Source organism: Centruroides vittatus, unplaced genomic scaffold, assembly GCF_030686945.1.
Source record: "Centruroides vittatus isolate TY-2023 unplaced genomic scaffold, ASM3068694v2 contig_7, whole genome shotgun sequence".
NCBI lineage: Eukaryota > Metazoa > Arthropoda > Arachnida > Scorpiones > Buthidae > Centruroides > Centruroides vittatus.
In genome coordinates this window covers 2,504,567-2,518,485 of record NW_027122442.1, presented here as the reverse complement: position 1 = coordinate 2,518,485, position 13,919 = coordinate 2,504,567, and the positions used below count along the sequence as shown (strand labels likewise).

The following is a 13,919-nucleotide window of genomic DNA, read 5'->3' as shown; positions in this document are numbered from 1 at the left end:
TTTTCCCTCAATAAATATATTTTCTTTTATATTTATTATTTTAAAATAAATCAGTTTTAATACATAACAAAACCACTTTATAAATCTGATTATTAAAATTCTGTACAATTAAATTTCTTATTTTTGACTATCCTGAAAACAGAATTCCATGATAAATAATTGCACTCATAATATGTAAAAATTTAAACATTTTTTTCTTACCTTTGATTCTACATTATAACTATTTTCTTCATCTGAATTCTGAATTAAAATGGTTTTCTGCTGAGAATTCTCTTTGCTTTAAAATAATATCATCATTAAGAAATAAACATTAACTGATCAATAGATGTTTTAAATATTGGTTAAAGAATATGAACTCACTTTGTAGATACTTCTGTTAAGGATGTATATACAAAATCAGTATGTTTTTCTATTGAAGTTTGGTCACGTAGAGGCGAGGTTTGAACTTGTTTATCAAAACGTGTAAATAAAATATGATGACTACTAGATGGTAAGCTTTGAGGAGATGAATGAGGATCCGAAGATCCTGTGCTGGAATCAAAAAACTGATGTTGTCGTCGTAATCTTTTCAATTCCTGACTTGCTTTTTCTCTAAAGAAAGATTTTTAATTAAAAATTCAATTTTTTATCAAAGAAGAATTACAAATTAAAGTTTATTGAACTATACTGATTCTTTTTTTTAATGAAATTATCAGTAATAATGACTAGAGAAAAAATTGTGCAATAAAATAAACATAACTGTGGAAATAATTATATCATCTCAAAAGTCATTAATGATGTATTATTAATCTTTTAAATTAGTGGTTTCAACAATAAAATATTTGTAATGTTATTTGATATCAAAAAAGAATTTCAGATTCAAAGCCACAAACTTTATATGCAAAACAATGACAATCTTTGTAACTTTTCTAACTTTACTGATGATGATGATGATGATGATGCCATTTTCAAATTTAGTATTAAAATGTACAGTACTGTACATATGTAAATAATTAAAAAAAATTCAAGTATAATTTTAGCATATGTGACTAAATCTGAAATAATATCCATTGAAATGTGTAATTTTGAAGAATATTAATTCAGAATAATAATAGTTGCAGATAGATTTAGTTGTAATTAATGATGTAGATTTTAGAAGCAATTTTCCTTTCTACAGTTTATTAATGAATTTATGAGAATAATGCTTATAATAAGCAAACTTTTTTATCTTTTCAACATTCTTTCTAACAACTTTCCTATAAACAAGAATTAAATAATCTATTTATAGCTTCAAAATTCATATCTAATATATATTATTATTTGTGTTTAAAATTTTAAAACTTCCTTGCTAATAAATATATAAAAATTTTATAAGCAAAAAACTTTAATCTATTTTCAATAATAAACAATTAATTCTTAAAGAAATTTTGTTTTCAAAGGTAATCAAATGAAAATTAAAATAAATAAGATAATATGAATTTGTTATTACAAATATTAAGGAAATAATATGAAACACTTTGTAAATTAAATATTAAAATAGGATGCAGATAGAATATAAATTGACGACTTGATACAATGATGATATACAAGCAATCCTAGATTTTCTTTCATGCACAATACTTTGTATACTTTAATAATGTTAAATCACCTTTTATATATATCAAATTTGTACATTCATACATTTTCAGCTGGCAAAAATTGTGCTTTTGCATGATAGCACTCTCTGCCAATTTTAGTTTCAGTAACATCAAAATCATTTGTAAAAATTAATTTTTATTGTCTAAGAGACAATATCTACATAATCTACAGTTTTAACATTCTTTTTAATATTTTATGCATTGTAAAAAAACTATAATTTTCCTATCTTAAAAAAATTTATAATTTTCATTTTAGCTCTATGGGAATAGAATACCATTTATAACATACAACTCTATTGTCTGACTTTCAGACAATGTGTTACTTAAATTAAGTACAAAAGTTGGGAACTGCTTGTATAAGAAAAAATCTAATTCAAGTCATCAAGAACACACAAATTTACAAAATATCTACAATATTAGAATATATATGTGCATTGAAAAAAGTATTTTTACACAATAACATACATCTACTAACTCAGTCAATCTATATCAACTTTTTAATTTCCAGTGCATTAAATTTGAAAGAAAGCGTACATTATCGATTTGATTTGATAACCACATTCAGGTTTAATTGCTTTTTTTCTGTATCTTACTTGGTTCCATTTAATGGAATATACTTCATCAATTATTTTTTAAAATGTAATCTATATTGTTTTTTAATTAAAATTTATGTATCAAAATATATTTAAAAAATTATAAAGTCTTTATTAAACATAGAATTAAATATCACATATTTTTTGGATGACATCATGTCTTACACATAAATTTTGTTTTGTACAGAACAAAATGGAATGTGTTTAATATTATTGCCATTTAGGCAAAGACTACTTCCAAATTTTGAAAACTTCTTATCCGCATGATATATGAATATGATATTCTCCATTCACAAGATGAAATATTCAACAGAATATGATATATATTCTGTTGAATATATATCATATTTCAATATTTCAATAATAAAATATTCTAATCATGAATTCAATGAGACTGAAATTCCCACACACACTGATTATACTGCTCTTAGTTAAAGTCTCGACTACACTTTTTTCCATCTCTCGGGCAATGTGTGGATACCATGCCAAAAAAATTCTTTTTCTTTCGAGGCAAACCACTCATCAAGCCATTTCTGGACATTTTCGTAAGAATCGAAGTGGCGCTCAGCGAGCGCATGGCCCATCGACGAAAATAAGTGATAGTCAGAAGGGGCCAGGTCTGGTGAATAAGCGGGATGGGGTAGCACCTCCCAGTCGAGTGTCTTCAAGTAGTTTTGGACCAATGTTGACGAGTGCGATGGTGCATTGTCGTGGAGGAAAATCAGCTTGTTGTGTCTTTGCTGATAATCTGGCCTTTTTTCACGCAGAGCATGATGCAATTTGATCAGTTGTTGGTAGTAGCGGTGGGCATTGACAGTTTCACCAGGTTTCAACAGCTCATAGTAGACGATACCCTGCTGATCCCACCAAACGCACAGCATCGTCTTCCGTCCAAAGCGATTTGGTCTTGGGGAAGATGTTGATGGTTTTCCTGGATCAACCACGATTTCTTGCGTTTAGGATTCTCAAAATATATCCATTTTCGTCGCCAGTTAGAATCCGATGAAGAAACGACTTTCTTTTTTGTCTGGCAAGTAAGATTTCGCATGTGTTTTGGCGTCGCTCCATCTGCCTATCGTTCAATTCATGCGGCACCCATTTTCCGATCTTTTGAATCTTTCCCATGGCACGTAGACGCATGGAAATAGCTGGTTGAGTAACACCCAGTTGCTCGGCAAGCATTTTTTGTGATTGGGTATCGTCCTCGTCCAAAAGAGCCTGCAATTGATGGTCTTCAACCTTCCTGGGCCGATTTTCACGCTTCTTGTCGCTCAGGTCAAAATTGCGTCTTTGAACTGACGAAACCAATCTCTGCACGTGGTTTCCGATAAAGCACTGTCGCCATAGGCCTCCACAAGCATTCGATGAGCTTCGGCAGCCGATTTCTTCAAATTGAAGCAGAAAAGCAGAGCTTCCCGCATATGCTGTTTTTCTGGCACAAAACTAGGCATGATTACAAAAGGAAAAATTGTATTGATGAATCAGTATGAACATCGCTGATTGTTTTGTACAGAACAAAATGGAATGTGTTTAATATTATTGCCATTTAGGCAAAGACTACTTCCAAATTTTGAAAACTTCTTATCCGCATGATATATGAATATGATATTCTCCATTCACAAGATGAAATATTCAACAGAATATGATATATATTCTGTTGAATATATATCATATTTCAATATTTCAATAATAAAATATTCTAATCATGAATTCAATGAGACTGAAATTCCCACACACACTGATTATACTGCTCTTAGGTTAAAGTCTCATCTAACTTGTCTTCAATCACAAGAGATAGTACTATTCATTGTAATAAAGTTCACTAAACTTCACATACTGTATATCTCTGCGATCACTAATGAAATTACATTATTATACAGTTTTATTATACTTGTTTGTTTGCTTATATATTGTCTAACTAACTTTTGTTTTCTTTTCATTAAATAAATAAATAGATGAAAGAAGCAAATACAATATTTATCAAGAATTTTACGTCATACTAATTCCTCCTATATTGGTAAATTATCTATTGCTTATATTTTATTCATTTTATTTTGAATCATTGTTTGACGGTTAAATGGGTTGTTCTGTAGCACTTTTAATCTTATTTGGAGAATATGAATAGAATGAATAAATTATGCTGAAAAGAGGAACAAATTTTGATTGTAAGAAATAATGGAAAAAGCCTATCCCTATTTATGCAATTTTGATTTATAAGTTTTCAAGAACAGAATAAGCTCATAAATCAGGGTTTCACTGTATATGTTATCTCTGCAATTAGCATATTCAACACTATTCAGCACTGTCTGATGTGTGCTGATAATATATTAATCATAGACTATATAAAAAAATAATTGCTACAGTATAAATTTGTTTACTTAATTTGAACTGTTTTTTGTTTTGTTCAGTAAGTACATTTATTTTGACCATGGAAAGTCATAACAGGTATTTATTCAGATTACAATAATTGAAAATAGAATAAATACCTGTTATAAATTATGACTGATAATTGGAAAATGTCGTGGTTTGATGGAAGCTTGCCGATCTGCAAAACATCAAAAATCTGCCAGTCTTAGAGGATTTCATCAGTTAAACACTGATATTGTAGTTCTCTAATTACAGAAATCACAGTTATAGATAAATAACAATTAGCTGAATCTAGCTCTTTTATTTTTATAAATATGCAATATCAGAATCTGTAACTATATTTTTAAATTTTCCAGTTCTTTTAATCAGTTTTATTAAATGTTAATCCAAATAAGGATCAAAATTTTAAGGAAATAATGGTTTTAAAAATTGAATTTGTTCAAAAAATTATGTATCAAAATAAAAACGAATTTTTATAAATAATTCATTAATCGAATGAATCAGGTGACGATCACTTTTCTGTTACAGTATAAATATCAGATCAGTTATTCTAAACATAATAATTAATCTATCTTTTGATTGAATACAACATAATTATCAATGTTTTCTATATTCTACAAGATACAAATTTTCTGATTATATGCAAAATAAAGTAGTGATCAACTTTCTAGATAATATTCATATCTATTTTATATTACCCTATTCATTAATTCAAATTTTTATTGTGTACTTTTTACTTAATAAATTGTGTCCATAAAATTTGAAAAATGCTTCCAAAAGTAAGAAATAAAAAAAATAAAGAACCTATGCAACTTCTCATTCTTCAAAAATTTTAATATGAGTACAATCTGTTGAACAAAGCACCTCTAAGTTCAAAATATTTTGAAGTCTTATGAATAAAGTATATTAAATTTTCCTTTTATTCATTTAGATAATTTTGTGAGAATGTTAAGAAATTCTATGTAAAATAATCCAGAAATTCAAAAGTAATGATGATAAAACTATATGAGTGAATTTGTTAAACTATAATTTATGATTAAAAACCAATGGAAAATTATCAAAATAAATAATTGAAGTTTTAAAAAAGTTCAAATGTTTTCAAAGCTTCAAATTATAGTCCAGCAGAGTCCCAAAAACTCAGCACTCGATAACCCAACAGTATGGATAACTCGGCCACACTCCCGCTCCTCCACCACGTGTCTGGCACCGGCATGCGCTCAGCCGTTCAGTCTACCTGCAGCCTTTGCCAGGGTTAGTCGATTTCTTAACCCCGTTGTGTAACTCGATGTGAATGACTGTGAATTCATTAATTTTCATTTTCATGTAGTAAAGGCTCTATGCCTTCATAAGTATGTATTTTTCCTTTGTTTAAGGGTATTTGGGCAGTATATTTCTGTCGTATTCTCAAGCAAACAATACACACAAGTACAGCACAGTATTTTCTGAGGAAACACTCTGTACTTATTCTTTTTTAACCCCATTCCCGATAACCCAGCATTTTCACAAACTCGGCCACCCTTCGGTCCACATTAGGCCAAGTTTTCGGGACTCTACTGTATTAAAAGTATAAAAATTAATCTTACTTTTCATATTTTTCATTTGTGACTTGTCTTTTCAATCTTTCTGATGCCATTTCTAATTCTGCCACTTTTGTCCGAGAACTAGCCAATTCTTTACTTTGCATTTCTCTTTAAGAAAAATAATCTTATTCAGATTATATAAACAAATTTAATAAATATCATAAACAATATTTACAATCTTTCATCATTTTCTTTCAATCTTTCTCTTAATAGTTTGACTTCAGCTGTAAGTTCTTGAACACTTAAATGATTTCGAAATTCTTTCTCTCGTGATACTGTTAATACACCTTCCAAATTTAAGACAGAAGCTCTTTCATTTGAAATTTGAGATCTCAACATTTTAGTTTCTTCTTGAAGTTTTTGAATTTGAGTTAATAACTTTAGAAAAGAAATTTTATTAAAATGATTAAAGAAAATTTGTCAATTGCTTTTATTTAAAATTTTAGATACTATTACTGTATGGGCCTACCTGTTCCTTCTCAGCTTCATCATTAGCTTTTTGCCTTTGTAATTGATCTCTCGTAGAATCCAATTGAACACAGAGAGATCGTGTAGATGCCAAATCCTGTTGTAACTGTCTAATCATTGTTTGAGTATGTTGTAATTCTAATTCTAAATCGTGTACAGATGAATTCAACATATTTACTTCTGAGCGATATTTTTGTTCTGCACTCAAATGCTATTATTTTTAATAGAAAATCATCAATATAAACAATAAAAAGAAAAAACTTTTCTCACTGTTTCAATTTCATCTTCAAGGGCAGAAATCCTATCATGGCACATTTTCAATTCTTTTTCTTTCACTAATACTTCTAGTTCTGTGGATGAATTTATTGAAGCTAAATGCTGTGTCTGAGTTTCTAATTGAACATTTTCTTCATTTAAACTCCTATATTGTTCAAGCAGTTCCATTCTTTGTTGTTCCTAAAATTTAAAAACTCATGAAATTTAAATAATATAATAATTTTAAAACACAGAAATATATTTAAATTAAGAAATTTTTATTTAAATATGAATTTCAAAGGCTTTTAAAATTTAAAAAAAATTCAATTATTAAACTTAATTTGATATTTTAAAGATTGTATTTTAATTTTTCTAGTAATAATAAAATTTAATAGATTCTTTTAAATTAAATCTTAAAACGTTTTGAAAAATTTTAACTCACTCATTTTTCATTAGTGATCCAAATAATTCAATGTATAAGCATTAATAAATTTTTTACTATTCTAAAACTATCGATAATGTTAATATAATTCAATTTCTTTTAAGAAGCCAAAAAATAATATATATTTTATATCATTTAATTAACTAATTAACTAAATCTTATAATAACTAAACCTTGATTAAATAATTTATTTTTTGAAAAACTTTTTTATCTTTTAACATTCATTTAACAAAGTAAAAATCTGATTATAATAATAATGGTTAACTTAACCTAATCACAGCCCAACAATTCAACAGATTGTCTGGTTTTAACAATTAATTTGTCAAAATTTGTAACTAATATAATAAATATTTTGAGACATTTGAAAACTTAGTGTTTTAGAACTATAACTTTCGATTATTAACCTTTAATAACATTTTATTAATAAATATTAAAACAAATTAAACAGGTAAAAGATAAGACAATAAATATAAATAAATTCTGTATGAAGTTTAAATTACGTAGCCTTATTTTTTAAATATACATTTCTTTAAATGTAATAATAAATACTTAATTTTTAAACAAATATAAATATTTATTATAACTTTTTTGTTCGTACTTTTTATTTTTTTTTTTGGACATCACCATAAAAAAATATTTGCTTTAAAATTAACTTACTGATGAATAGAAATATAAAACTGGGTATTCAAATGATATTAAATTGAATATGTTAAAAACATTGTCTTGAAGATTGATGTAATCAAGAATTTGATTGTTAAATGAACAGAAATAGCTAAGAGGAAAACATTTTTCCTCCTAGTCATTTCCTCTAATTTATCATATTTTGATAAAGATAAATATACTAACTGATATATGAATAGATTTGACCTTAAATAATGTCCTATTTTTAAGGTCAATCTAATTTCAAAAGTTTATTCGAGTGGAATTCTCAGGGGCATTATTTAATTTGCATATTAATGAATTAAAAACAAAAACTATCATAAGGGACATAAAGTCAGATATATGTTAGATATTATTCCATTTATAGAATAAAAAAAGCAAATAACTTCACATGTGAATTTATAATGAAGGTTCTACAAAAAAGGTAAGATCACAAAATTTCATAAAAGAATATAAAATTTATATGTCTAATAATTTCTTATAAAATATTTTATAATAAATTAGCAGAAATAGAAATGTTATGTGAAATTCTTTATTATTAATGTGATACTATCAAAAATAAAACAAAAAAGTTTTGAAAGAAAACAAGTATAGTTTGTATAAATAATGATGATAAACTAAATATATTTTCATTATATACCCATATGCTTTGCACATATTAGATAGGAAAACTTGAACATATTAATGCAGATCGTTTTTTAGAGGTTACAAACCTTAATGTGAAAAAGCTTTAGCTGCTAATTAATACAGATGATAAAAATTGAAATCTTGGATAAGTTTAGAACAATATATAATTCTATGTCCACATATTTTAATTTTGAAAAAAAATAATACAACAGGAAAAAAAGGAAATGAATATAAACAGCAAAGGGAGTAAAGATTAATATAAAAAAATAAAATCATAAATATAAAAGTAATGAAAAATAAAACAAAATAAAAAATTTTTATGTAATATTTTATAATTTTTTCATGGTAATCTAAAAACAGATTACTATAATTAACTGATTTAGAGTAAACTGAAAATAACAATAGAATAAAAACTTAAACAGAATTACTCTTCTGGCTGTTATAGAATATAACATAGGGAAAGTATAGTGACTAGTCAAATTTTGACCTGAATTTTTGCATTTCTCAGTGTTTTGACACTTCAGAAGCCTTAAAATAAAAAAATCCCTTACAAAAATTGGTATGTGTGTGTGAATGCACATGCATTTATTTTGCACTACATCTCAGGACCGGGTGAACCAAAAATTTTTAAACTTGATAAATTTATTTCTATGTATGGGGCATTGATGCTATTAGATTTTAGTAGTTAAAAGTCAAGGGAATGGGGAGATAGAGGATGCTCATATGTCATGTTTTGAGTGGGGACAGACTTGATTAAAGTTTCTGTTGTTATTAGAATTTACAATTTCTTTAAAAACTCAGTCCTAACCATAAAAATTATAGTTGGGTTATTTTTTATTTTTTAATTCCTTATAATTACTTCAGTTTTTAAATAATAAAATAATTTCATCAATCAAATATGCCACTTAATTCATGTGTGCTGTTTCTTTTCTTTTCACACTAAAACAGTTCTAATTAAATTCTGGTTTCATTTTTACTAAATTAAAATAGTTCGGTTTCTTTTTGTCAAATATCATTTATTGAAAGTGAAGCCTTACACATGAAATATGACATTGGTTAAATGCTGCCTTAGTTGCAGAAAAAGACCTCAATTAAGGTCTTTTTCTGCAACAATGACTTGAATGTTTTGTTTGAGCAGTTCTTGAGTCAAATGAATCTTGTAAGAATGCATATACAATCTTTTGTTAAAATTTTCTACAACATTGAACATAGACTACACTGCTACTTTGAATGGTGTCCAATGGATACTCAAATTATCTTCCACAATGCTTTCACGCATATTTTCTATATCCTCAACCAAGTATCCACTATACAGGCATAGAAGCATTCATTTATCTTCTACAGCAGGGGTTGGCAACACACAGCTTGTTGCAAGTTCTTGCACGGCCTATCATGCAATATAACTTTTATATTGTAAAGTAAAAATTAGGAAGGCTTTTTTATTTTTTATATTATTGTTATTTGTCTATATATATATAAAAACGAATGTGTCTGTCTGTGTGTCTGTGTGTGTGTTTGTCCTTCATGCATTACCACACCAGTTATCCGATTGCCATGAAACTTCGGGAAGTTGCTTAATACACTCCCGTGAAGGTTTGTGGCATATGAGAAGACCACCATTTCCTCCCTTTCAAAAATATATTTATATATGGATTAAGACTTTCATGTCCAACAGATGGCGCTAACTTCCGACGACTTAAGTTTGCTTTTCTGTGAGGCATTATGCTTTTCTGTGAGAATGGACTAAAGCAGATCATTTTCTATCTATCTATATAAATAAAATATAACATTTGTTTGTTCCTACCGATTCCTTTGAAATTTTGACACAACATTGCATTCGAATACGCACGTGTTTTTATATAATATACATGTTGAAATTCCCCCTACTGGGGGAGATGGACAGGATTAAGGCTTACCGTGAAGAACTCGGCTTCTATTATACTATTTTACATGCGGTTTTTTGCGTTTTTGATTGCATTTTAATAGGTTACGTCAACAGAATATACACTAAAAAGGGATTTTTCGATATTCCCTTGCGAGGGAGAGGGACAGGATTAAGGCTTACTGTGAAGAACTCAACTTTTATTATACTATTTTAGATGCGTGTTTGATTGTGTTTTAATAGGGTACGTCAAGAAGAATGTACACTAAGAAGGGATTTTTTGAAATTCCCCCACGGGGGAAGTGTTATCTATATATATAAAAACGAATGTGTCCGTCTGGCTGTCTGTTCTTCATGCATTACTACACCATTTATCCGATTGCCATAAAACTTTGGGAAGTTGTTTAATACACTCCCACAAAGGTTTCTGGCATATGTAAAGGCCACCATTTCCCTCCTTCCAAAAATATCTTTATATATGTATTTGTGAACTGTTATTTGTAATAATTTTTGTTTAATCACTTTATTTTTGCTAATTATGTATTCACTTGACCTTTGTTAAAACCTTAACTGTATCTTAAACAACAACCGAAGTTGTATGAGGAAATTTGCCTATTTTACCGATCTAGGTATTCCCGTTTCCAAATTTTAATATCAACTTAAAATGGTTTAAAGAGACGAATTAGAGTAGAAACGGTTTATTATCCAACTGTCAGAAAACTGACAACATGCCAAGGAAAACAGAAAGGAGCAATTAAGTAATTAAATTAATTTGTAAAGGATTAAAAATATAAAAGTGGGAAACATGGTACCCCCTTCCATGGCACCGAGTGTCACTTCTACAATGTTTACACATTAAACGAAGAACTTAGTCAAAGCAATCAATGAATAATGATGAGAGCTGTCACAAAACAAAGATGAGTCACATCAACAAGATGATGACTCTACAAAAGTTAGATGTCATTATCAAACAACAAAATAAAACAATCATCTCAGCTACGATGACGAAACCGCCAATAAATCATCACCTGATGACAACACTACCATATCACTACTATAAATCATCGTCTGATGACAAACTTTCTCATGCTGGAAGTGTTTAAAAAGGGAGCTCCAACCCGATCAAAGAGTCAGATAGAAAGTCAGAGACAAGACTCAAGAAGTCTCAGGGTCAGAAAGAAAAAGTCAGACAAGAGAGTAGACCAGAAGCAGTAGTGAAAAGTAGTGAGTAGTAGTAAGAGAGAGACAGAGAAACATTTAATAGAGAGTTGAATCGATTTTAAAATTTGAATAATTCTTCGAATAAATTCGAAATCGAATAATTCTTTCGAATACTTATTTTCCCCATTTTTCTCAGCGAATTTGCAAGCATCGCCGACAGTTATGCCCCCCAAACATCAATCGATTGGTCGATCTAGATCTCAAGCACGAAAGAAAAAAACATTACGAGCTTCAGAAACAGACGAGGAACAGAAAGCAAGATTAGAAGCCGTTCAAGTACACACTGCTCAATCCCGTTCTTCTCAAACAAACGAGCAACGAGAATCAAGATTGGAAACCAATCGAGTACACACTGCTCAAGCCCATTCTTCTCAAACAAACGAGCAATGAGAATCAAGATTGGAAGCCAATCGAGTACATACTGCTCAAGCCCGCTCAAAGGAAACAATTGACAAACGGGGAGCAAGACTAGGAACGAATTGAGAACGCAATGTTCGATCCAGATGGACACTGCATGCTGATTTGAATCTTGCTGCATTTCATTACGATGCTGATTATGATTACAGTCTTCATCGAAGTGTCGTTATTGAAAAAATGGACAAATTATGCAAATTTTGCCATACTTTGAAATTCAAAAATGAAACTACAGGAATGTGCTGCGCAGGTGGAAAAGTGAAATTGCCAGAATTGCATTTACCACCCGAACCATTATCAACGTTGGTATCAGGTGACACAAGCCAGTCGAAACATTTCTTGGCAAACATACGCAAGTACAATTCATGTTTCCAAATGACATCGTTTAGTGCAACAGAAATCATATGTGTCAATTACATGCCAACATTCAAAGTGCAAGGGCAAATTTATCATCGTACTGGATCACTTCTACCACTGCCAGATGCAGATCACAAATTTCTCCAAATTTATTTCATGGGAGCCACTGATGAACAAGTTGATCAACGTTGTTGATTCAATACCGGCACTAATCAAGAAATTGTTGCTGCATTACAAAATTTATTCCATGAACATAATGAATTAGTTCGACTGTTCAGGACGGCCCTCGAGCGAATGCCAGCTGATGATTATGTAGTTGTCATTAGAGCTGACAAAACACCAGCCAGCCAACATGAAAGACAATACAATGCCCCAACAATTAATGAAGTGGCGATCGTCATAGTTGGCGAAGAATTTAACTCGCGTGATATAGTTCTTCATCGCAGAGATGGTAATGTTCAGCGAGTCTCCGAAACTCATCGCTCATACGATGCATTGCAATATCCAATTTTATTCTGGCAAGGAGAAGATGGATATCATTTCAACATCAAAATGAGAAATCCACAAACAGATAGGGAGACCAATAAGAAAGTCAGTGCCATGAATTACTATTCTTATCGATTGATGATTCATGAGAACACAGACAATCACATTTTGAAATGTCGAAAATTATTTCACCAATATGTTGTCGATATGTACGCAAAAATCGAGACTGAATGACTTCTTTTCATTCGACTGAATCAAACCAAGCTGCGCTCTGAAGAATATGTTCATTTACGCGATGCAATTGCTACTGATGGCAATCCCAACGAACTGGGAAAAATGGTCATACTGCCAGCTACATTCACAGGAAGCCCACGGCACATGCATGAATACGCACAAAATGCAATGACTTATGTTCGCGCATACGGCTGTCCAGATTTATTCGTAACATTCACATGCAATCCTACGTGGGAAGAAATTAAAGATCTTCTGTTGCCTGGACAATCGTCTTCGGATCGCCATGACATCATTGCACGTGTGTTCAAACAAAAATTGAAATCTATGACAGATTTCATTGTCAAACATCATGTTTTTGGAGAGACACGCTGTTCAATGTATTCCATTGAATGGCAGAAAAGAGGATTACCGCGTGCACACATTTTGATTTGGCTGATCGACAAAATTACACCAGCACAAAATTGACGAAATCATCTCAGCAGAAATACCAGATGTCAACATTGATCCAGGCTTATTCGAAGTCGTTACCAACAACATGATTCATGGTCCATGCGGCACGATCAACAACAATTTTCCATGCATGAAGGATGGAAAATGCATGAAACGCTATCCATGAGACTTACACGCCGAAACTATCACTGGAAATGATAGATATCCACAATATCGTCGACGATCAACTGAAGATGGTGGCAAATTCATCACTCTAAAAGTACGCAA

General features: G+C 30.0%; 1 protein-coding gene across 1 annotated transcript in view; it reads right to left on the bottom strand.

The window, feature by feature from the left end:
- Window positions 1–15: 15 nt before the first annotated feature.
- Window positions 16–13,919, bottom strand: part of LOC136980408 (centrosomal protein of 135 kDa-like) — a 56,673-nt gene continuing 42,769 nt past the window's right edge. Inside the window, 7 exon segments of the mRNA XM_067276514.1 lie at window positions 16–132; window positions 202–277; window positions 361–591; window positions 6,160–6,264; window positions 6,332–6,534; window positions 6,626–6,835; window positions 6,895–7,080. Of these exon segments, the coding sequence (XP_067132615.1) occupies window positions 118–132; window positions 202–277; window positions 361–591; window positions 6,160–6,264; window positions 6,332–6,534; window positions 6,626–6,835; window positions 6,895–7,080 (1,026 nt within the window). The 3' untranslated portion in view covers window positions 16–117.